Here is a 26,092-nt window from a genome sequence, read left to right as displayed (position 1 = left end):
ATACATACTGACAAAACAGTTGCATCTAACATGTCTGACATTGCTGTACATTAGCCAGATAAAAGATTATGCATCTTAACCAATGTCTGGTCCCGCAGGACAGGAACATTAATGATATGGTGGCTCAGAAGAAACCGAAATATAAGGAACTGAGCTGCAATGTAAGCTGAAAGTGGAATGTTTACACTGATGCCACCCGATCACAGCTGGTCCTCTGGGAGCAATATCACAGCACCAGAAGAGCAATACGTCTAGAATCCCAGGACATAGTAAAGTCAGTGAAATACAAAACATACTCGGGCTAGAGTTGAGCAGGTGTAAGTTGATCCATGACAGATGAAATGGGCTGTGTTTAGCAGCTTTAATAATGTAACATGAATTTGTGAATGTTGCTATGGCAATGCCTCAGTGTTGCCACAACTCTGTAGATGACTACTGTTTTCGCCTGCAGCCATAAGCGCTTTGCAGTTAACAGCTATGAACTATCAGGGATCCTTATACACCGTCTTGACTACAGTTTGTACAAGGTTGGCAGGACGATTTAGGTTGGTTCATATCAAACCTACCACCCACCAGCAATACCTCCACTTTGACAGCCACTACCCATTCCATACCAAAAACCCATATAACCTAGCCAGCAATGGCCATTGCATTCTAAGTGAGGAGCAATCCCTATTAAAATGCACCAAGGGTCTCATTGAGGTTTTCAGAGTTCTAAATTACCCTCCCAGCCTCGTATATAAACAGGTTTACTATACCTTATCTTTCCACTCTCCCACCTTCTCCCAGAGCATGACCATCTGGCCACAAAGGAGCATTCCACCCATGACTCTGCACCACCCAAGTCATGAGTGCTGAACCACATTCTCCACCAGGGTTTCAGCTATCTTTTGCTGTGCCCCGAACTGAGGAATATCCAACCCACTATCCTTCCCACCACTCTGACAGTAGTATTCTACTACCCAATGAACCTATGCAATATTCTTGCCCATCCCTACTCCAACCCCTTGCCTCATGGTTCATATATCTTCAATTAGACCTAGATGTAAGACCCATCCCATACATCCTACCACCAACACCTACTCCAGTCCGGTCACAGGCATCACCTATGCCATTAAAGGCAGGGCTACCTGTGAAAGTAGGCACGTGATCTACTAACTATGGTGGAACCACTGGGTTGCTTCCTACGTGTGCATGATAACTAACAAGCTGTCTGTCCGCATGACTGACCGCTGACAAATTGTGGCCAAGAGACAGCTGGACAACCCAGCTGCTGAACATGCTGCCCAATACAATGTGCTTCATTTCAATGACTGCTTTATGGCCTGCATCATCTGGATCCTTCCTACTAAGACCAGCTTTTCTCAACTGCGCAGGTGGAAACTCTTCTAGCAATACGTCCTAAGTTCCTGTAAACCCCCTGGCCTCAATCTTCGCCAGTCCCTGTCTTCGACCTACCTATCTCCTTCCCTTTTCCTACTCCATCACTACACAACCTTCCGCTCCACCCAACACTTTTTCCCCCTTCTCTATTTTTCTGCTTTTCTGCTCCTCCCAAACACGAGACTACACCTAGAAGCGCTACACTATCACTGCACACTTCCTCAAGCACCACTACACCTTCCCCCAGCCCTGCCTGGCTATCTTCCCCCTCCCCACTCAACGCCTCATCCTTAACCCCCACAACCTACATAAGACTGCAGCTCCTGTCAGGTGCAGTTGCCGTCTGCAGTCCAGCCACAGTGGCCAGAAATGTGGTCATGTATGTATAATTTGTGAGAATATGTGTGTGTATTTTCTATTTTGGAAGATGGCCTTTTGGCCAAAAGCTTAAAATGTACTGCAGTCTTTTTGTTGTGCCTATCTGCGTCTCAATGTCTATCCTTTACAAATACTGTTAATAATAATAATAATAATAATAATAATAATAATAATAATAATAATGATAATGATACAAGCATTTCTTTCTGGCTTAATATTTTCTTTCCTACTCTTATGATTTCACATTGCTGTGAACATAAAAATTAAGTAGTTTCACCATAACATGAAACTAATATTGTAAACGGTGCAACTTTGAGCCACTAGCAAAGGTGTTCTTTGGTAGGGAAGACATTTATTTTCTTTAATAAAAGTTTCTAACTGGTGCTGAAGGGATACAAAAGATGAGCACCAATGTTGTTTCCAGAATGAACTTTTCACTCACATTGGAGTGTGTGGCAATATGAAACTTTCTGGCAGATTAAAACTGTGTGCCAGACTGAGACTCGAACACGGGACCTTTGCCTTTCTTGGGCAAGTGCTCTACTATCTGAGCTATCCAAGCACAACTCATGACCTGTCCTCACAGCTTTAATTCTGCAGTACCTGATCTCCTACCTTCCAAACTTCACAGAAGCTTTCCTGCAGGTCTGCAGGAGTGCTTCTGTGAAGTTTGGAAGGTAGTTTTGGCAGAATTAAAACTGTGAAGATGATTCACAAGTCACACCTGGGTAGCTCAAATGGTAGTGCACTTGCCCACGAAAGGCAAAGGTACTGATTTCGAGTCTCATTCCAGCACAGTTTCAATATGCCAGGAAGTTTCCTCAATAATGTTGGTGCTAATTTCCTAAAGTACACATACTAATAAAAAAACAAGTCACAAAATTGACACAAAGTCACTCCACAGTGCAGGATGAGTGTTTCAAATCCTTGTTTTCAGGTTACTTGATGCTAAACAATATATGTCCTAACGCTAACCTATATTGAATGCCAGTTTGTGATAACGAAAGAATAAAACTCCAATATAATTTTTTAAATTGTGATTTAGAACTATTATTATAAACCTTACATTACAAAATTACTGGCCCTAAGTTTCTTTCCACTCAGGAATATAAGAAAGTCCCCTCTCTTTCTGACTTTAGCATTTCATCAAAAACTGCTTTGGCTCTTGGTTGTTTTGGACTTATCCGTCACCTGTGTCGCTCCAGAAATTATGCAGTTCAATCTTTCCCTGGCATTTTATTTTTGAAGGAGAACTCTCTGCAATCTAATACCTCAAGATATGCTTTTACAATGTACGATGGTAACAACAATGAAATTGGAAACCTAAAGTGGACCTTGTGACAGCAAACTTGAAAATACCACTCCTTTTTAACTAAATATTCTCTGTCCACCAACTTGTGCACAGTTTTTCATGCCATCTGTTCATCAGTGTATTGCACTGAATATCATACTTTTTACCTGGTGCATTTATAGAGATGTTCGTGTCACTCCTCTCTTGTAATATCCTTTCTCACAAATAATCAGTATAACTGGTGTAGGAATGAAGCCCTGAGACTTGTATGTCTGCAGCTTCTCTGACAATATTATCTAATCAATAAAATCAATATTTTTAATAAAGTATAAACTGAAATGAAATAATGGAAACTCCAGGTAGGAATATCAACAATACAGACTGCAACTTACCATAAAGAAGAAACATTAAGTTACAGGTAGGAATATCAACAATACAGACTGCAACTTACCGTAAAGAAGAAACATTAAGTTACACACAGGCACAATTAAAAGACACTTACATAAAGCTTTTGGCGACAACCTTCATCAGTAAAACACACACACACACACACACACACACACACACACACACACACACACACACACACTATTCATAGACACAAGCAAGCACACCTTGTGCACACATAACTGCCAAAGCCAGCAACTCCGACTGGAATAGTGTGTCACTCTTTTACGATGAAGGCTGTGGCCAAAATCTTCGTGTAACTAAAATCTTCGTGTAACTGTCTTTTAATTGTGCCTGTCTGCAACTTAACATGTCTTCTTTATGGTAAGTAGCAATCTGTATTTTCCTACATTGTTGATAAACTGAACTGGACATCTTTTGACATTTCTTTGCAAAATTACTGCTGTTGCACTTTAATATTAATTCCTACAGTATCAACTTTATATTCCTTTCTCAGACAAAAACTGCAAAAAATATAACTGAAAACTCACATTAGACCTGGTGACACCCCGGTAAAACCTTCAGTTTTTCATATATCTCACCAAGGGGCTTCAGACTAATGAATAATGTACACACACACACACACACACACACACACACACACACACACACACACACACACACACACACAAAACTATACAGCGTTTCTTTTGGATGTTTTTGTTGTGACAGTGCCACGACATTTAAGAGTGCTGCCATGTCAGTACGCGCAAACAGCGATAGAGGCGCTCCGCAACTCGGCTGAGCGTGGGAGCGCCACCTAGCTACGAACGGCTCCGGCCGCATGTCACGGCATGGTAGTTGAATGACCGATACGGAATTGGTAGCATGTAACCAGCTATTGTTTCTACGTTTGTATATCCATGCAATTTATTAGTGATTAAAGGTTATAACACTTTTTGGCAACGAGGATGGGATATTTTTGTTCCTGCATTGTGGATTTGCGTGTTCGTGTCGGGGCAGACATGGAACAGCTTATGCAAGCGCTCATTGAACAGCAAACACAGCTGACAGCTGCTATTCAGGCATTGTCGACGTCGCTTACTCATCGTCTGTCTTCCTCTTCTCCGCCTCCGTTCCCCCCTTACGACGAGGCCGCTGAAGACTGGGAGGATTATGAGAAGCGTTTGCGGTAACACTTCTTGGCTTTCGGCGTTGTTGATGCTCCTATGTGTAAGTCGTTATTTCTATCTTGGATTTCCCCACGGCTCTATCAGCTGCTATCTCAGTTAGCCCCGCTGCGGGAAGCTGCCTCTCTGTCCTTCCAAAAAATGTGTGACTTATTGTCTAACCATTACCGAAAAAAACACCCACGTCGTTGCCGCCCGCGTGGCGTTCTACCGGTGTCGTAAACAGCCCCATCAATCTTACTGGCTTGGGCATGAGTCTTATGCTGATTCAATGGTTAGGGATGCTATTCTACGGCTTGCTCCTGATAAAGAAGTTCGGCAACGTGCCTTACAACTGCCAAACCCGTCGTTGTCAGAAGTTCTAAGCATCGCTCAATCTTTTGAAGTGTCTCACGCTGCTGGTGAGCAAATAGACGCGTGGTGTGATGTAGGCGCTATACAGACCACTTTCGACACGGACAATTTGCCTGTTTCCCAGGGGACCGATGATGTGACGGTGGTTCACTCGCGTCAACAATGTCGCGTTGGGCCGCCACGCTCGCAGCGAAAACAGCAACCACAGAAGCAGGTTCGTTCCGCACTTCCTTCTTGTCCACGTTGTTTCGTACAGCATGACAGGGCCTTGTGTCCAAAATGTTGGGCCACGTGTAATTCATGTAGGAAAGAAGGCCCCATTGCTTCTGTGTGTCAGTCCCCTTAAGTTCCTGTCGACGAGGAAGAGGCATCGGACATGGATGTTAACTGTGTGCTTTCTCAAACAAATAAGTTGTTTGTTACTGTTCGTGTTCTGGATAAAGACATTCGCATGCAAGTGGACACTGGCTCTGCAGTAACTCTCATTAATTCTCGCACGTATTTGGAGTTGGGTTCCCCTCCCTTGTCTCCAGTTACGCGAAATCTGAGAACTTATAATAAACAGAAAATTCCTATCATTGGCCAGTTTGATGCTTCCACTGCCTACACGTCTGTTGTTAGGCCCCTCACGTTTTATGTGGTGGATCATGCGGGCACTGAAAACCTGTTCGGTTATGATGCTTTCCAGTCGTTCGGGTTCTCCATTGATGATGATGTGCACCTCATATCTGAGGATATTCCGTATCAACAGCTGGATGGATTGTGTTCTGAATTCTCGTCCATGTTCTCTGCTGGTCTGGGTCGTGCCAAGGATTTTGAAGCCCACATTACTCTTAAACCTACAGCTCGCCCTAAGTTTTTCCGGGCACGCCCTATTCCGGTGGCGTTGCGTGCACCTGTCAAGGCTGAGATAGACAGGTTAACAGCTTCAGGGATTCTCCTTCCTGTTACCTCCAGCGATGGGCATCGCCAGTCGTGGTGGTTTCTAAACCAAGCGGGAGTCTGCGATTGAGTGGTGATTTTAAAGCCACTGTCAACGCTCAGAGCCTCATTGACACTTATCCTCTTCCCCGTCCTGAGGAGTTATTTACCAAGCTCGCTGGGGGCCAGTTCTTTTCCAAACTTGACTTATCGGAGGCATACCATCAGTTGCCGTTGGATGCGCCTTCCAAGGAATTTCTTGTCATCAACACTCCTTGTGGGTTGTATCAGTACCAGCAGTTACCGTTTGGCGTCGCTAGCGCGCCGGCCATTTTTCAGCGGTTTTTGGAACAGCTCACGGCTTCCGTTCCCGGCTGCATAAACTATCTGGATGACATTGTTGTCACGGGGGCCTCCACTGAGGAGCACCTTCGCAATTTGCGTTCACTGTTTCGGGTTCTGCATTCGGCTGGGTTGAAGTGCAATCTGGACAAGTCACAGTTCTTCCAACCCTCCATCGTGTACCTTGCTTTCCACTTGTCCCGTGAGGGTATACGTCCTCTACGTCAGCATGTTGCGGCCATTACCGCTCTACCCCGGCCGTCTACAGTAAAAGAACTTCAGGTGTTTCTAGGCAAGATTGCTTATTATCACAAATTCATTCCATCCGCAGCGGCGGTAGCTCATCCTCTGCATCAGCTGTTACGCAAAAACGTTCCTTTCTGTTGGTTCGACAAGTGTGAGCAGGCTTTTGTCTGCCTGAAGGCTCATTTGCAGTCGGCGCCTTGTCTTGCCACATTCCGTCCGGGTCAGCACTTGGTTCTAGCGACTGACGCGTCCCAGTGTGGCCTAGGGGCTGTTCTCGCCCATCGGTATGAGGATGGGTCGGAACGACCCATCGCCTATGCTTCCAAGACCCTCAACAATGCGCAACGGCGTTATTCTCAAATTGAAAAGGAGGTGCTCGCTATCATTTATGCTCTAAAAAAGTTCAGCGTTTTTTTGTATGGTTCTAAGTTTCACCTCATCAGCGACCACAAGCCGCTGGTCTCTCTGTTCAGCCCATCGGCGTCGCTTCTGGATAAGGCAGCTCACCGCCTGCAACGTTGGGCCTTATACTTGTCTCGTTTTCACAGACTTTGCCGGCCCCTTCCTCGGCACTTATTGGCTGCTGTTGATTGACGCCTTCTAGAAGTTTCTGGCTTTGTCCAAAATCTTTGCGCTAGAAGGTCTTCCATCCACGATCGCCACGAACAATGGCCCTCAGTTCTCTTCGCAGGCCTTCCGTGATTTTTGTACTGGACACGGGATTCATCATGTTACAGCACCGCCCTTCCATCCGCAATCGAATGGGGAGGTCGAGCGCCTTGTCCGCACTTTCAAAAGCCAGATGAAAAAATTCCTTAGAGATTTTTCCACAGATGACGCTCTGTTGCATTTTCTGAGTTCTTATCGCTTCACGCCTCTGGGTGATCGCAGCCCTGCTGAACTCTTGCATGGCCGCCAACCGCGCACTCTACTGCACCTGCTTCACCCTGTCAGGCCTTGTACTGTGTCCCCTCGTGCGGAAAAATACTCGGTGGGCACTGACGTGTGGGCACGAGGGTATGGATCTCGCCCCAAATGGATTCCAGGGGTGGTCAAGGCTCTTCGCGGCCGCCGGCTTTGTGAAATACGTACGGACGACGGCATGGTTGTTCGCCATTACGACCAGATGCACCCACGAGTGGTGGCCACGCTGGTGCCACCGCCCCTTCCTTCACCTCCACCAGCCCGAGAAGCCAGTCCTGTCACTGCTGCCGATCTCCTGTGCATGTTGCTGCAGCCGACGTCGCTACTGCTTCCGAGTACGCCGGAACCGGCCCCAGTCGCGACGCCGCCTTCTCCGGGACCCATCTCGCTGGAGCACACCCCCAGGTCCACGACACCTATGGGTGCTGCTCCGGAGTTTTCACCTATCATCTCGTCCAGGAGGCACGTTCCACGCACGGGCTTCCGTCCTGGACATTTTCGACCGTACTCTCATGTTTCTCCGTGGGATCTTCTCGGGGCCTCCCAAGAGGCCATGGATGTCTCCGCGCTGTCCGTCTCTCAGGAAGTGAGTGTTTTTTTTTTTTCAAGGGGGGAAAAGTGTTGTGACAGTGCCACGACATTTAAGAGTGCCACCACGTCAGTACGCGCAAACGGCGATAGAGGCGCTCTGCAACTCGGCTGAGCGCGGGAGTGCCACCTAGCTACGAACGGCGCCGGCCGCATGTCATGGCACGGCAGTCGAATGACTGATACGGAATTGGTAGCATGTAACCAGCTATTGTTTCTACGTTTGTGTATCCATGCAATTTATTAGTGATTAAAGGTTATACCACTTTTAGCACTTCTGGTGGAAAGAATGTAGACAGTCAGGAGGAATTTGTTTGGAAGAAAGTGTGAGCTACACAAAGTAACATATGTGGCATAAAGTCAACTTGGTTTACAGTATTTGATTATTACATTGAAATAATAAACAAACTAGTTGCATAAAAGAAATTTAATTTCTTAACCACTTTCGGAGACTTAGTGCTCCTCTTCAGAAGACTGTAACTATGGCATTATTTGCTAGTGGCAACATAAAGAGGCATACAGCAAAATGACGTGGTCCTAAAAAACACAGGAGCTATAAGTAATACAGTACTGTATTATTTATTGCTCCTGTATTTTTTAGGACCACAGCATTTTGCTGCATGCACATTATTGTTGATTCTCGCAAATAATGCGATAGGTATTATATTCTGAAAAAGGGCACTAAGTATCTGAAACCAGTTAAGTAATTAAATTTATTATATGCAATAGGCTGCTCTGATTATTCCGATGTATACAGCTACACTTGCTGAGGATGGATAAAATACTATATCTGATTACTGTTTGCAATAATGTACTGAAAATAAAAAATAAAGAAACTTACTTCTCTTTATATAAGTGTAAAATTCCTTTCGTAACTTCTACAAAAGGATTTCCAGAGACAAATGGAATCTGACTTCTGATCTTATATGCAGATTCTGATTCTGAATCACATGACCGGCGAGATTTGCTGTCTTCTGTAAACAGATGTAAAATGATACAGTTCACTAATAGTGCATCACTTACCTATTTATTTATTTATTTATTTTTTGAGAAAGTTGGGAAAATTATGTAAAAGTATTCAGAAATTGCTAGGTCTTAATATATAAACAAAGAACAGACTGTACAGAGGCAAGATATTTATCATGATAACAGAAAGCACTACACGACACGACATTAATGACTTAAAAAAGTCAGACAACCACTTACCTTTTACAGACACTTTGATGACTGGCAGGCAGATGTAAAACAAGAACTGATTATTGCTGAATATTTAAAAGTACTGTTATTATTTTCTACATGTCTATCATATACTTTTTACTCTACCTTTAATGTAGATAATAGCACATCGTTGTAAACAATATAGGTAAATTGTTTCTTTATGTATCAGAATAAGCTGATGATGTGCAACTTTTGAAGCACAAAAAAACAGTTCACGCCTACAGAATATTTTAGGGAGTGATTTGTTGGAACACGATTTCTGGCATAAAATACTGTCATATCAGTTTTAAAAGTGATGTAACTACAAGGGAGCACAATATCTTCTGATCTAATACAAGCTTGGAATACACATGTTGTGGACAGCCAAGCCACACTTGGTGTGCACAAGAGAGTTACAGTATTTTTATATGAAAGATATTGAGTATTTTAGGGTACTGTGAGTGAAGCACGTAAGACAATAGTGGAAGATGCATTTGAAGAAATTCATTCTAAGAAAAGTAAAAAATAAAATAAATTGCTGAAGATTAAAAATGGGAACAATGACTTTTCAGTGTCAATGAAGAGAAAGGGTTTAAAGAGACTGAAAGTAATTCAAAGAAAATCAATTACTACAAGGTCAAATATGAAGCTTAACAACTGCAACTTACTTATCAAGAACCACAACATCAGCAAGCTAGAAAGAATAACCAGTAACAAACATTCTTGTAACTTCATGCTTTTTCAGAAAGCACAAGGGGTGAAAGAAGTGAGGAGAGTGATTGAGAAATGGGGCAAAGGCATTGGAAGTTGGAGAAGAAATACTCTGCTGATCAGGAAAGACACATACAATATGCAAAAGGCTTCTATCTCAAGTTCTTTGGGTGATATTCTTAGCAATTTTCCTGACTTTTTGTCAGCACAAGTGGCTGGCATTGTCAACGGTACACTCTCCACAGCCACTGGTCGACTGCAGTCGAGCACATAGCCAGAGATTATATGTATCTATCATGCCAATGTCTGAGGGCTTTTCCCTAGTCATTACTACTGTGGTTCTCCCCTTGCTACTTGCAATGTTCATTTGTTTAGCATGGAAATCTAGGATCTATTTACCATGAAGCTTATTTCTTATAACTGAAAGAAGAAAGTCTCATGGTAAATGGATCCTAGATTCTTGTGCTGCAGTGACTGACTATTGCAAGTAACTAGGGAAAAACTGAAGCAGTAATGACCAGAGAAAAGTCCTCAGACATCTGCGCAGCATGTACATACACTCTCTGGCCTTGATCTCAACTACAGTCAACCACCAGCAACAGAAAGTCAAGCTTTGACAATGCCAATCACTCGAGCTGGTGAAACATTGGGAAAACTATTAAACAAGCTTGAACAATTTTGATACAGAGAAGTTTTGGAAATAACAATTAATGATGTCCAATGTGACAATCAACAAGTACTTCTTGTAGTCTCCTTTTGCACTACACAATTTTCATGACTCCCTTTATGACTTTTTTCTTGGTATTTCTGATTTCTTTTCTTAGTTTTGATTGATAAGATGAAACTGTTGGTTCTTAAAATACAAACATTCATCATCTCCCTGTTAGCCTGTAACACAGTTTACCTGTGATTGATTGGTCAAGAGCTTGATACAAGCTTCACCTCTTTAGTGACACAAACAATAGTATTTTGCATTTCTAATGGTGGGTGGGCATTTTGCTCTTCAACATTGGCTGTAGCTCCCACAGTTCTCTCTCAGACAATGATGGTCAACTGCTGACGTTTAATGCCAGAGTGTGTTACATAAATAAAAACAACTGGAAAACTACAAAGATAACACACATTATAATCAACTGCTTATTAATGTGTTGGTCCACTTTTGGAAAGCAATACTGCAATGATTCTGCATTCTGTGTGCCATAGTTTTGACAAGTTCTTGGACAGTTTCCAGAAGAATGTAGCACTAGGTGTCACAAATTCCTGTAATTACTGGCCAGGGGTCTGTGGGCATGGAGCTGGCACTCGATAATGTATCAGGTGTGTCCCATTGGATTAAGAGAAGGCAAATTTGGCGTCCAAAAATCAACACAAGTTTACCATCGCCCTCTTCAAATCACTGTAGGATGATTCTGGCTGAAAGAAGACACTGACATTTGGGATAATATTAAGCATGAACCGATGTATGTCATCTGCATAATGTTTACATAATCTACAGCTGTCACAGTACCTTTCATTATGACCACAGGTCTCGTGGAAGCCTAGTTGAATGTCTTCTTAGCATAACACTGACCCCAGTGGCCTGTGTCAGGGCCTGATGCGTGTTTCCAGCAGCTGTTCGCATATTCGGACACAACTATTGGGCTGGTGTAGTAAGATATATGATTCATCTGACTATGTGACACATTTTCATCATTTATGGTCCAATCTGTGCCCACTACAATTGTAAAGGGTGATGTCGATGGATCAACATGGGAGCACGCAGGGATTGTCTGCTGTGCAGCCCATGTTTAACACTTTGCGCTGTATGGTGTGCTCTGAGACACTTGTCCATGCTCCAGAACTCTACTCTGTCATCAGTTCTGTCACAGATTGTGGACACTCAACATCTTGTTACCTATTCGTGGTTTCACCATCCTTCATTCATAGTTTCTCACAACAGTAACATATATACAATCAACTGGCTTTGCTGTTTCCGAGATACTCTTTCCCAGGTGCTCGGCAACAACAATCTGCCCTTTGTCAAAGCCATATACGTCGGTGGATTTTCCCATCTATGACCTGTATTAATGCTAGAACGATTCTCCATTCATGTCTCCCCCACTTACACACTTTCCGTATCACGTCTTGTGACCACGAAACCACCAGGTGGCATTCAGCATTGTGGTGGGCAGTTATCACAATGTTTCAGTGCACCAGGGTAAATGAAAAAGGAACTCAACAAGAATCTGGATAATACTGATAGGGAAGACGTACAGAACACCCCCAAAGTGAATGAAAAATATAATGTATTCTTTAACATAGTAATAGGCTACTTGGGAAACTGCTTTCCAAAAAAAAATCAAGCAGTGAAAGCAGATGAAATGCCCCTAAGCCCTATGTTGTAAATAGAATCAAAACACCATGCACAACTAAGAGATATCTCTACTTAGTTTCAAGGCACATCGATGACGCCAGCATTGAATCACTTTGCAAACAGTACTGCAAACTTGTAAGTACAGTAATCTGAGCATCAAGCTGTACGTATTTTCATGACACATGTTCATTTCCTCCAGCTACAAGTATTTGGAACATATCAAAGAATGAGGCATGAAAAACGAGCCCAGTAAATGAAGTAATTTCTTTAAAGATAGGAAATGAAGTGATCAAAGATGTCTCCAAAATTGCAGACACTTTTAATAACTGTTTTGGTCAGTAGCAGATAATTTAGGTAGATAGTTCACAGTTATTAACAAAATCACTGAGAAGGTGTTTGGTAAAATTCGAATTCATTCTGCACCTCCGACAGAAGTTTTCCAGTGTTATCAATTCTCTTACAAATAACCATTCAGGTGGTTAGCGTGGGATCAGTAGTAAATAAGTAACATGCTTAGTTAAATTTAGTAATATATTGAATAATGAATCTTTTCCCAGAGAGTTTTAAACATGCTTTGTCAGACCACTAAAAAAATTTATTAAAGGATAACTGAATCATTTCACTACTGCCACTATTAAAAAAAATTTTGATCATGTACAACAGACTTTTAACACACGCAGTATAGGAAGATATACTCAGGGGCAAATAGTCTGGATTTCAAAGAGGACTGTCAAATGGACAGGCTACATTTACCTTGACTGATGATATAACACAATCAATGAATGAAAAATATAATGTATGCTTTAACATAGTAATAGGCTACTTGGGAAACTACTTTCCAAAAAATATCAAGCAGTGGAAGCAGATGAAACACCCCCTAAGCCCTAGGTTGTGTAAATAGAATCATAAATTATTACCACTGGGAATACTTTTATGATATCCTAATGAGAAAGTTAAAATATTGCAGAATAGTAGGCACAGCAGGCTTTGGTTTTTATCTTATGTGAATGGCAGAAAGCAACATGTATCAGTTCCACATAAATCACATTACGATGAGCATCCAGAATTTGCCACAATCAAACATAGTGTACCACACGGTTTGATTTGGGATTCTCTGTTGTTTCTGACACAGATAAATGAGCTTCCACATCCCAGTTTCCCCGGAGGTGCAAATATTGTACTTTTTGCAGATACAAATATGCAAATAATGAAAAGTAACAGTTCTCTTACTGAAGTCATAGGTAATGCAACTTTCAAAAATATCAGATGGTTCAAGGCAAATGGATTATCACTGAATTTTAACAAAGTTCAGTACTTCTCACGGAGCTCAGTACTTCTTACAAAACTCAAAGCTTTGAAATAAAAGAAGTATAAATAGTTAAGTTTTTGGCACTTCATACAGATCATATCCTTAATTAGAAACACACATTACCTAGAATTAATGAATCACTTTAGTTCAGTTATGTTTGTTAGAATTAATGAAGCTCTTTAGTTCAGCTATGTTTGTAGAATACACCAAAAATCAACAAGTAGCAAACATACCGGTATGGGATACAGGTTTTAAGCAAGGAGCCACAAAGAGAGCAAAAAATCGTGAATACCTTCTGGTGGGACCATATGACCTGTATTACACAAGTACTGGAGAGCATTAGCCACCACAAGTCAGTTATAATACAAAATGGGAGGGCAGGTAAAGGTCTGTCGCCAGCTGAAGAGAAATGATATTCCTACTATAATTTAAAATAGGTAGTGGAACTACTCACCTTTATAACAGAAACTATGGGGAGTGGGTAGAAACTGGGATGCAGACAAATAACCAGTGCACTACGTTTAAGGAACTGATTGAGAGGGGATGGGTATGGTGGATAATGAAAAAATAAGAAGAGCACAGAGCCAGTGTAATAAAAAAAAATATAAAGGTTAAAATAAAATAAAGGACAGCACACATTAAGGTCAAAAATGGAGTTGGGAACTGGATTTACTTAAGAGAAGTACAGAGCGAATTTCTGGCAGCAATACAGGGAGAACAGCATGATTTCATGTTGGACATGGTAGGAGGGCCAGTAACTCATAACGAAAGGATCATGAGTTTTTACAATTATGTAAGATACGAAAATGAAGAAACTGACAGCATGTCAACTCTCTGAGAGGGAAGGGGTGTGTGTGTGTGTGTGGTGGAAGGCAGATCCAGTCATATCTGAAAGGAGAAAGCAGACACCTTTAGTCACCTGTTTGCTTTTTAGGAAGACAGTCGGCAGGCTGTAAGGCATAAACCAGATGATGGGAGAATTACTGGGGGAGAGGCAAGGGGGGGGGGGGGGGGGGCGCATGTAGCAGAAAATGTGCCTTGGAATTTTCAGAACAAGAAGAAAATAATGAAAACATTTAGAAACAACAGAACTGGAAAGGCTTTTTGGCCGGATGATGTGTCTCCTGACCTCTTTAAAACGACTGACTCTGCAGTTGTATCCTACCTGATAGAAATGTTCATGTTAAGCTTAGATCGAGGTCCAGTGTCAGGTGACCTCAGGGATGAACACTCCTGTGAATCAAAGGCTTGACTCAGGGTGTAGTTGAGACATTAGATTGGGGGGGGGGGGGAGGCAACTGGACTGTGTCACTACAGAGCCACCAAGGCATTCAACAGAGTCCATAATGAGTTCATGTTGCATAAGTTATGAACTGCTGGAGTAGAAAACTCATTAGCAATTGGGTAAGGTACTTCTGCAAGACTGAACACTGAGAGTAGAGGCCCATCCATACGAAATGATCTGTCTGTGTAGATATCTATGCTAATGTCTGGGCATCCAATAAATCACTGTAAATGTGGTGAGTTCATGTGGTTAACACGATACAAGTTCCAATCTCCTGCTTGCCTGCCATCTGTCGGTCTAGAATGGAAATTTCAGTGGCAAGCATCTATGCTCTCCCAACCTCACAAGCCAGAATTTTTGTCTAGTGGGAGGACTTGACTGCCATATAGATTACTGCATGGGGGACATAGAAATAGGCATCCACGACAGAGACCTCAACTGAAAAAGTTGAAAACAAGTAAGTCCCCAGGTCCAGATGGAATCCCAATTCAGTTTTACAGTGAGTACTCTGTGGCAGGGGGCCCATACTTAGCTTGCATTTACTGTGAATTTCTTGCCCAGTGAAAAGTTCCTAGTGCATAGAAAAATATGCAGGTGACACCTATATTTAAGAAAGGTAAAACAACAGACCTCCATAATTATAGTCCAATATCCTTAATATTGGTTAGCTGCAGAATTCTTGAGCACACGGAATTCAAATGTAATAGATTTCCTTGACACATGAAAGTTTCGTCCATAAATCAGCATGGCTTTAGGAAGCATCAGTTGTGCAAAACTCAGCTTGCCCTTTTCTCACATGATATCCTACAAACCATGGGTGGAGGGCATCAGGTTGTCCATATTCCTATGTCTCCAGTTCCAAGCATACAATTTAGGTTCCCAGATATGTGAGTGACCCGAAGACTGTAATAGAATCCAGCATGTTTTCCTCAATACCAAGTGTTTATCAGAGACAATGATATCATCAGGAGTGCCACAGGGAAGAGTGATAGGGCTGCTCTCATTTTCTCTATGAATAAATGAACTGCCAGACTGGGTGACCAGTAATTTATGCATGTCTGCTGGTGGCACTGTAGTTTAAGGGAAGGTGTCATTACTGTGTGACTGTAGGGAACATACAAGACGATGAAGACAGAATTTCTGGTTGGTGTGATGAATGACAGCTTGCTCTAAACACAGAAAAATGTTAGTTAATGCGGATGAGTAGGAAAAACAGTCCTGTGATGTTTGAATAGAGAATTAGTAGGATGGTGCTTAACACAGTCACAATGATGAAATATCTGGGCATAAAGCTGCAAAGTGACATGAAATGGAATGAACATACAAAATCAAATGAACATGTCAGGTTGGTAGTAGGGAAGCCAAAAGCTCAACTTCATTTTATTATGAGAATTTTGGGGGCTGCTGCTTGACACAGTCACACTGATTAAATATCTAGGCATCAAGTTGCAAAACAATATGAAATGAAATGAACACGTCAGGTTGATAGTAGGGCAGACAAATGCTCGACTTAGTCTTATTGAAAGGCTTTGGGAAGTGTAGCTCACCTATAAAGGAGATAGCATATAGAATTCTAGTGCAACCCATTCTTGAGTACTACTGGAGTGTTTGGGATCCTCATCGCATTGGATTAAAGGAAGACTTTGAAGCAATTCAGAGACATGCTGCCATATTTGTCATTGGTAGGTTAGATCAGCCTGCAAGTATTACAGAGATGCTTTGTTTACTGTCTGCCATCGGGTTCCCCTAAATGGCAGGCAGTACCGCATAACAGCCACGCTATGAGGGAAACAAACCAACAGCAAAACACGTGAAGACATCACATAAACACGCCGAAGATTCCAGTCGATTAATAGGAACCTTTCCTTGCAGAGGTCACCGCGACATATCCGGCCACGGATTCCTACGCCGGGTTTTTATTGGCCCCAGCTCACTATATAGGCCCGGCCGGTCGAAGGCAGACCAGTCTTCGTCCGCTGCTAATGGCAACCACTATAGCAGAGTCTCTGAGAAGATATCACCGAAGCCGCTGTACTGCACCGCCGATGTAAATACCAGCCGACCGAGAAGAACCACATCTCCAGCTAGATCGACGGACGTCTACATCTATTGTACAGCCAGCTATTGTATTGTAGAAGTTACGTTCAATAAACTGTTGGAGAATACAACACTTTGTGATCTCAAATTGGAATCCCTGGAGGGAAGATGATGCTCTTTTTGCAAGGCCCTATTGAGGAAATTTAGAGACTGGCATTTGAGGCAAACTGCAGAACGATTTTACTTTTGCCAACATCAATTCATATAAGGTCCACGAAAGTAAGATGCGAAAAATTAGGGTTCTTATAGAGGCTTTTAGACAGTCAGTTTTGCCTTGCTCTATTCATGAGTGGAACAGGAAAGGAAATGACCAGTAGTAGTACATGGTACCCTCTATCATGCACCATATCGTAGGTTATAGAGTATTTTCGTAGATGTAGATGTAGTTTATGACCTCCAGATACATATTCGTAGTCTATCTGGAAATTTCTGATAAAATATATGTCAACCATTTAGGAAAAGATAAATTGCTTCTTACCGTAAAGATGACATATTAAGCTGCAGCAGACACAATTACAAGACACTTACACATGAGCTTTAGACCACAGCCTTCAACAGGACAAGAAAGAGAAACACGCACCAATCATTCACACAAGCAAGCACACCTCACACACACAGGACCACCAGCTGCGGCAGCTCTGAGCAGAAGGCAACTATCAAGTGGATGCATCAAACTGGAGGGGGTGGGAAAGGGGGAGGAATAACAATGTATGGGAGGGGGCAGAGAGGAGCACTGTCTGGTGGAGTGTGTAGGAACTGTACTGTCAACAGGCACATTGTCAGTAGGTTGTGTGGCAAAGAGGTTGGGACAATAGAATGAAAAGGAGAGAAGCGGGAAAGGTGGAAGAGTGTGTTAGCTGGGGGTGGGAGACGGGAATGGGGAGGAAGTGATAGGACACACAGGATGGAAACTGTAGAGTGGAGGATGTGGGAACAGTATGTTACTGTAGGTTGTGGCTGTGATAATTTCAGGAGCGGAGTGTGTGCTGTAAGGATAGCTCCCATTTGAGCAGTTCAGAAAAGCTGGTGGTGGAAGGGAGGATCCAGAGGGATCAGGTAGTGAAGCAGCCATTGAAATCAAGTGTGTTATGTTCAGCTGCATGTTGTGCCAGTGTATGGTCTACTTTGCTCTTGGCCACAGTTTGGCGGTGGCCATTCATCCTGGTGGACAGCTGGTTGGTAGTCATGTAGCCTATATATAAAAAGCTGTGCAATGAATGCAGCAGAGGCGGTATATGACACAGCTGCTTTCACAGGTGGCCTGGAGCCCTATTCTATATCTTTCTGCGATTTTGCCGATTGTTTCGGTATGCGAGCTCACCGGATGGTCTTGTTTTCGAAACAGACCCAACATCGTTGAGTAAGCATTTCGAAAGCGATGCCGAAAGGTTCTAGTAAACCCAAAACACTGTTGTCAGTTCCTGCGCCAACCAATGAAAAGCAATCTGCCTCAGATCCACGCATGCACACTGCAATGCCACAGAGGCACGATGTCAATCGAAGCGGCTAGCAGCCGACACAAACAAGCCATTCTTCACAGTGCCGAAACGTGTGAATAGAGTACGTAATAGTGTTCAAATTTCATTGACCCCGGGCTTCCATGAATGCATGATAATGATACAATACTGACTGTGTTCTGGAAACTATTGTAAACATCACATTACGCAATTTTATTCTCATTCACATCGAAGTCTTGTTTTGGATTTTACGTTTCGCAACATGAGTTGGGAATTGAGTGTAGTACGACCTTGTACAAATACGTCTACAGAAACACCCGAAACATTCGTACTTTTTTCTGTTTTCCGTCGTTCCTTAGTTGCTTCAGAATTCATGGAGGTACGTCTATGCAACTAATTGACGGCAGTTTGTTTATTGCCATACACGTTTCGCTTCCTTTATTCGTGATGATGATTCACATATAAAATAAGTGAAATGCACATGGGAATAAACTGCCTTCAATTAGTTGCATAGACGGAACACATCTCCACGAAACCGAAAAATTCTTTAAGAGAGCTCAATGATTTCGTACATAAAAACAAAATTTAAAAAATCGCCTTTTTTGAGAGCGCAGCTACTGAAGTTCGTTGTAGTTTATAATATGCATCTGATGAATCAAAATGTTTTATATATGGTGGCTGTTGTGGTTGTTGTTGTTGTGGTCTTCAGTCCTCAGACTGGTTTGATGCAGCTCTCCATGCTACTCTATCCTGTGCAAGCTTCTTCATCTCCCAGTACCTACTGCAGCCTACATCCTTCTGAATCTGCTTAGTATATTCATCTCTTGGTCTCCCTCTATGATTTTTACCCTCCACCCTGCCCTCCAATACTAAATTGGTGATCCCTCGATGTCTCAGAATAAGTCCTACCAACCGATCCCTTCTTCTAGTCAAATTGTGCCACAAGCTCCTCTTCTCCCCAATTCTATTCAATACGTCCTCATTAGTTATATGATCTACCCATCTAATCTTCAGCATTCTTCTGTAGCACCACATTTCGAAAGCTTCTATTCTCTTCTTGTCTAAACTATTTACCATCCGCGTTTCACTTCCATACATGGCTTCACTCCATACAAATACTCTCAGAAACGACTTCCTGACATTTAAATCTATACTCGATGTTAACAAATTTTTCTTCTTCAGAAACGCTTTCCTTGCCATTGCCAGTCTACATTTTATATCCTCTCTACTTCAACCATCATCAGTTATTTTGCTCTCCAATATAGCAAAACTCCTTTACTACTTTAAGTATCTCATTTCCTAATCCAATTCACTCAGCATTTCCCGACTTAATTCGACTACATTCCATTATCCTCATTTTGATTTTGTTGATGTTAATCTTATACCCTCCTTTCAAGGCACTGTCCATTCCGTTCAACTGCTCAAGTCCTTTGCTGTCTCTGACAGAATTACAATATCACCAGCAAACCTCAAAGCTTTCATTTCTTCTCCATGGATTTTAATACCTACACTGAACTATTCTTCTATTTCCTTTATTGCTTGCTCAATATGCAGATTGAATAACATCGTGATAGACTCCCTTCCCAACCACTGCTTCCCTTTCATACCCCTCGACTCATACTTCCATCTGCTTTCTGTACAAATTGTAAATAGCCTTTCGCTCCCTCTATTTTACCCATGCCACCAACAGAATTTGAAAGAGAGTATTCCAATCAACATTGTCAAAAGCTTTCTCTAAGTCTACAAATGCTAGAAACGTAGGTTTGCCTTTCCTTAATCTGTTTTCTAAGATAAGTCGTAGGGTCAGTATTGCCTCAAGTGTTCCAACATTTCTACGGAATCCAAACTGATCTTCCCCGAGGTCGGCTTCTATCAGTTTTTCCATTCGTCTGTAAAGAATTCGCGTTAGCATTTTGCAGTTTGACTTATTAAACTGATAGTTCAGTAATTTTCACATCAGTCAACACCTGCTTTCTCTGGGATTGGAATTATTATATTCTTCTTGAAGTCTGAGGGTATTTCGCCTGTCTCATACGTCTTGCTCACCAGATGGTAGAGTTTTGTCAGGACAGGCTCTCCCAAGGCTGTCAGTAGTTCTAATGGAATGTTGTCTACTTCGGGGGCCTTGTTTCGACTCAGGTCTTTCAGTGCTCTTTAAAACTCTTCACGCAGTATCATATCTTCCATTTCATCTTCATCTACATCCTCTTCCATTTCCATAATATTGTCCTCAAGTACATCGCCCTTGTATAGACCCTCTATATACTCCTTCCACCGTTCTGCTTTCCCTTCTTTGCTTAGAACTGGGTTTCCATCAAAGCTCTTAATATTTATACAACTGATTCTCTTTTCTCCAAAGGTCTCTTTAATTTTCCTGTAGGCAGTATCTATCTTACCCCTAGTGACATAAGCCTCTACATCCTTACATTTGTCCGCTAGCCATCCCTGCTTAGCCATTTTGCACTTCCTGTCGATATCATTTTCGAGACGTTTGTATTCCTTTTTGCTTGCTTCATTTACTGCATTTTTATATTTCCTCCTTTCATCAATTAAATTCAACATTTCTTCTGTTACCCATGGGTTTCTACTAGCCCTCGTCTTTTTACCTGTTTGATCCTCTGCTGCCATCACTATGGCGGTACAGTCTGAAAATATTGTGGAGGGAAACTTTTCATCTCTGTCTACTGTTGTTGAGGATTCAATCGCAGATAAATACTTGTGACAAGCTAAAGACGATTGCTACTAGTTTCATTCGCATTAATTTGCGTTGTGCTTTTAGTTTCCTGTCTGACCACGCTCTCCTAAATCGCTACGTATTCCGAAAAAAAAGGTGAATTATTTGTGACACGAAGTTGTATAAATGTCAATGTCAGTTGTTTCACGCACAGTAATTTCATCTTTCATTTCTTAAACATATAGAGAAATCGGAGATACTCGATGCTGAAAAAGCGTGCTCTTATGTGTAAATTACAACGAATATTTCAGAAACATGCTTAACTTTGACGATTAACAAAGTCTCAGAAAGTGTTGCAAACACGAAGAGGAAAAAAAAATATTTTTGCACCCAGCAGATTAAAAAAGTTTGCACCCCTAGGCACATCATATTATATGCCCCCCCCCCTCCCCCTCAAAAAAAATATCTTTTAAATAATAACTATTACCCGATCACTTCACAATTGCCGTTTTGGGTGGGAACGCTGTGAGCTGTTTCCGTACCCCGCTGTTCGTTGTTCCGAAGGACGCATCAGCAGTCTAGTCACGCTCAATCAAAATGTGATATGGTTCCTGAACTGTACTTGGTGAATGGCAGCGAATAAAACAAACTTAGAACTACATTGTGTTAACACATTCTTCTTTCGAAAGACAACGGAAACGAACACAAGGAAAATAACTTTTCTTTTATGCCCTAAAAATTCAGCAGAGCATGTAGGAGACAATGGATTTTTCTTATACATTCACTTTTTATATATTCTTTTACATGAAACCGTTGTAATTGAAAAAGTTGTGTTACGATTTAAAAATTGAAGCGAACGTGTCATACATTAGAAATTAATCCGTACTTTTACAGAAATGTGTTCAAAATTAAAATTAAACTGTCGTTTCAAGATTTTAAACATGGCTGCAGCAGCAACTGTTAAAATTCTTCACAATAAAGGATGGCAGCCAAAAACAGTTGCAGGATAGAATTTTTTTTATTAAATTCTTGACCAAGGTTTCGGTACATATAAATATACCTTCATCAGAAGTACATTTCCTGAATAGAAAGACACATTCATTAGAAAAGCCATATCAACGAAAGTGAGAAACAGAAGCTTAAATAACGGTGAAATTGCTAAAGTAATACAGGCACACAATCTTTAGTACTTACTAAAATTACATCATGCACTGGAGAATAATGAAACAATTATGCCAAAAGGCGTCGTCAGTAATTAAAATATCATCTCCATTTGTACGACATGTGTAATGGGTACAGGATCAAAGCGAACAGTTTAACAATGTTACTTCGCCTATGAACTGTTGAGACACGAGTGTGAAGGCACTAAGGTAGATTGTTTCGCCGAGAGAGGGCACTTGCATGTGCCAGACTCGCGCATATTACAATCCATAAATACATACATAAGCGCATCAAAATTATTAAAGGTTGTGTTAATTCAAACTTTGTCTTAATAAATAAAGCGTATCACGCCAATTAAAGACATTTATGTAAACTATAAATATAGAACCAAATTTATCTGTGTCCTAGTGTCAAACGGATAAAGCTTGCGCTTGGAACATCTAACGAGAGAGGGCACTACTGTAATGCGCGAGAGTCTCACGTAATGTAGGCAGTGAAATACATACTAGCGAAACAACCAAAATGTTCTAATAAAACGAAACCATCTGTCTGTATGAATAAAACATAGTAGTCATTTAACCACACATACACATTGAAATTCATAATTAACAAACATCACAATATGTAGATCCCAACAAGATAGGAAAAGCGCATTTCATCGGCATCATCAAGCAAGAAAATAACTCCTAGTCAGCCAGACTATATTACATTAAGGCAATGAGGGGTTTGAAACTGTCTAAAAAATTTTTGTTTCGAAGCTGCACCTGTTCATTAAGAACAAAACCATCTTTTAGAGACAGATGCTTGAAAATCTCTAATTCTTCGAGCAAGTCTAGTTTGTCACCTTTATCAGCTTCATGAAGCAGCTCTACGTCGTCCAGTTCTCTTGGCGTGTGCTGTAAGAGCCATAGATGTTCAGCAAAAGTGGAATTATATACGTTTTCCCCATTTTTACCTAACTTGTGTTCTTTATACCTAACTTTAATGGGTCTACCTGTCTGCCCTATGTAATAGTTTGGGCAGTCGTTACAAGTAATTTTGTATACACCAGACTTAGTGCTGAGTTCTTCTCGTGCTCCAATATTATGAATTACTCTACGTTTGAGGCTATTATTTACGGAAAAAGCAACTCTATAACCGTATTGTTTCTGTAAAAGTCTTTTAATCTTATATGAAACGTTCCCTAAAAATGGAATAGAAATGAAGTTATTACTCTCATAGTTCTTTGCCCTGTTATCTCCTAAAGTAGAAAATTTTACAGCTGTTTTTTTCTTAGCAATTTGGTCAATTAATTTAGGGTCGTATCCATTGTTAGTGGCTATTGATTTTAATAAAAATATTTCATTTTCAAAACAATTCTGTGCTAAAGGTGTGCTCACAGCGCGATGAACTGCAGAATGAAAAAAGGCGATCTTGTGAGTTTGAGGATGACAGGAATCTGCTGGAATAATATTATCAGAAAAAGTTTCTTTACGGAAAATGTCGAAGCTAATGGTGTTACCCGATAACTTAAGTTTCAAATCAAGAAAATTGAGTTCTCTCTCGTTATTTTGTATCTCTTTTGTAAATTTCATTTTCTCGTGGAAACTGTTGAAAACATGATACAGTTGTTGTAGATCTTGGTCACAACCTTGAAATAGTATGAGTATATCATCAACATAACGAGCATAAAAAGAAATCTTATTGCCTAACGTAGGGTTGTTTTTGAAGAAATTTTCTTCTAGTGCATTCATAAAGATGTCAGCAAAGATGCCAGCTAACGGGCAACCCATGGCTAAGCCGAATGGTTGCTCATACATTTTACCATTAAACTGAAAGTAATTGTAATCTAGTACAACCTGCAGTAGTGACATAAGTTCCGACAACTGTAGCTCACTTAAAGTTTTATGTTGTCGAATGTTACCTTCAATAATCTTAAGAGTGATATCCACTGGAACATTGGTGTATAAACTTATGACGTCAAAAGAAACCAAACGAGAGGAAGAAGTGATCTCTATTGATTTTAGCTTGTTTATTACATCAGCACTATTTTTAACAGAGTAATTGTTTTCAAAAACAAAAGCTTCTTTAATTTTAGTGTGTAAAAATCTCGCTAATTTATGATGTGGGCTCTTTATTCCATTAACAATGGGACGAACTGGGTGTTGACTTTTGTGTACTTTAAACTGACTTCTAAGCATAGGTGCTCTAGGGTTCATGTTAATTAAGGTTTTCTTTTGAAACTCTTTCATAAGATGTTTACTTCTCCTTAACGTATCTCTAATTTGCTTTTGTAACGTAGGGGTATGATCTTGCTCAATTTCAAATATACCATTTTCTTCGAAAAAAGCCAAAGTTTTAGCAATGTATTCACTTTTATAGGCTACAACAAGCGAATTTCCTTTGTCTGATTTAGTGATGAGAGCCTCATTATTTTTTAATTTACGGTTAATACTAGTAATAATGTTACCACCTCTCTGTTTTAAATCACTGTTTTTTACCGACTTGACCTCTCTTTCTATAATTGCGCTACATTCATGAGCTATCCTATTTTGTTGGGATTTTTCAGTTTTTACGGAGTCAAGACCAACTTTAAGGTCAACAATAAAATTATCTATCACTTTAGGATCGTTAATATCTGGCATGAAATTGTATTTAAAACCTCTCGCTAGCATGGCGCTTTCTTGAGGGGTAAAGCTTATAGAAGTTTTGTTTAGTACTCTGTCGAAACATTGGTGTTCGCAATTGACAGTTCTTTTTGCATGAACAACATTAGATTTTGGGGTAACATTTTCCAGTTTATGAAGTTTAAAATCATGTCTACACTGAATTTCAACCTTACGATTGTGTAACCACTCATTAACACTATGCCAAACACTGTCTACGTGAAAGTTAAAATAATCTTTAAAAGTTCTAGTAATATAGAGATACAAAGAGTAAGCTTCTTCATTTAGTTTATCTTTCTTCTTATAAAGGTCACTGATTCTGTCACTCATAATTTGTTTCACCAGTTTAGCTTTAGTAGATGGAAACTTCTTACACTGTTTCACGTTGATAAAAGCCTTCACATAATTCGGTGTCAAATGGCGTCTCTCACACTGTTTAGTGAAGTCAATAGCCATACCTGTTTTCAGGATTTTAAATGAGATGTCCATGTATTTTGAAACAGCCTTTGAAACCTGGGCAGGTACATATTTCAAGATTTTAAACATGGCTGCAGCAGCAACTGTTAAAATTCTTCACAATAAAGGATGGCAGCCAAAAACAGTTGCAGGATAGAATTTTTTTTATTAAATTCTTGACCAAGGTTTCGGTACATATAAATATACCTTCATCAGAAGTACATTTCCTGAATAGAAAGACACATTCATTAGAAAAGCCATATCAACGAAAGTGAGAAACAGAAGCTTAAATAACGGTGAAATTGCTAAAGTAATACAGGCACACAATCTTTAGTACTTACTAAAATTACATCATGCACTGGAGAATAATGAAACAATTATGCCAAAAGGCGTCGTCAGTAATTAAAATATCATCTCCATTTGTACGACATGTGTAATGGGTACAGGATCAAAGCGAACAGTTTAACAATGTTACTTCGCCTATGAACTGTTGAGACACGAGTGTGAAGGCACTAAGGTAGATTGTTTCGCCGAGAGAGGGCACTTGCATGTGCCAGACTGTCGTTTTATGATCTAATAACTTGAATGTGTAGCAGATAAAAAAAATAAAATAAAAAAACACGTTCGGTATTAATACGTGAATCTATAGGAAAACGTAAGAAATGAAAATGAAAGAGAGATTTCGGTGCACGAACTAATAACTAAATACAGACGAACAAACACAGAACTAGATTTCCTGTTAC

General features: G+C 40.8%; 1 protein-coding gene across 2 annotated transcripts in view; it reads right to left on the bottom strand.

The window, feature by feature from the left end:
- The window catches only part of LOC124625772 (BRCA1-associated protein), a 135,334-nt gene that overhangs the window by 70,934 nt on the left and 38,308 nt on the right, over positions 1-26,092 (bottom strand). For both annotated transcript variants that reach the window (XM_047149211.1, XM_047149212.1), the window contains exon 3: positions 8,846-8,978. In XM_047149211.1, coding sequence (XP_047005167.1) covers positions 8,846-8,978 — 133 coding nt within the window. The remainder of the gene's footprint in view (positions 1-8,845; positions 8,979-26,092) is intronic.

The sequence above is a fragment of the Schistocerca americana genome, chromosome 8, assembly GCF_021461395.2.
Source record: "Schistocerca americana isolate TAMUIC-IGC-003095 chromosome 8, iqSchAmer2.1, whole genome shotgun sequence".
NCBI lineage: Eukaryota > Metazoa > Arthropoda > Insecta > Orthoptera > Acrididae > Schistocerca > Schistocerca americana.
This window is presented reverse-complemented; position numbering and strand designations above follow the sequence as displayed.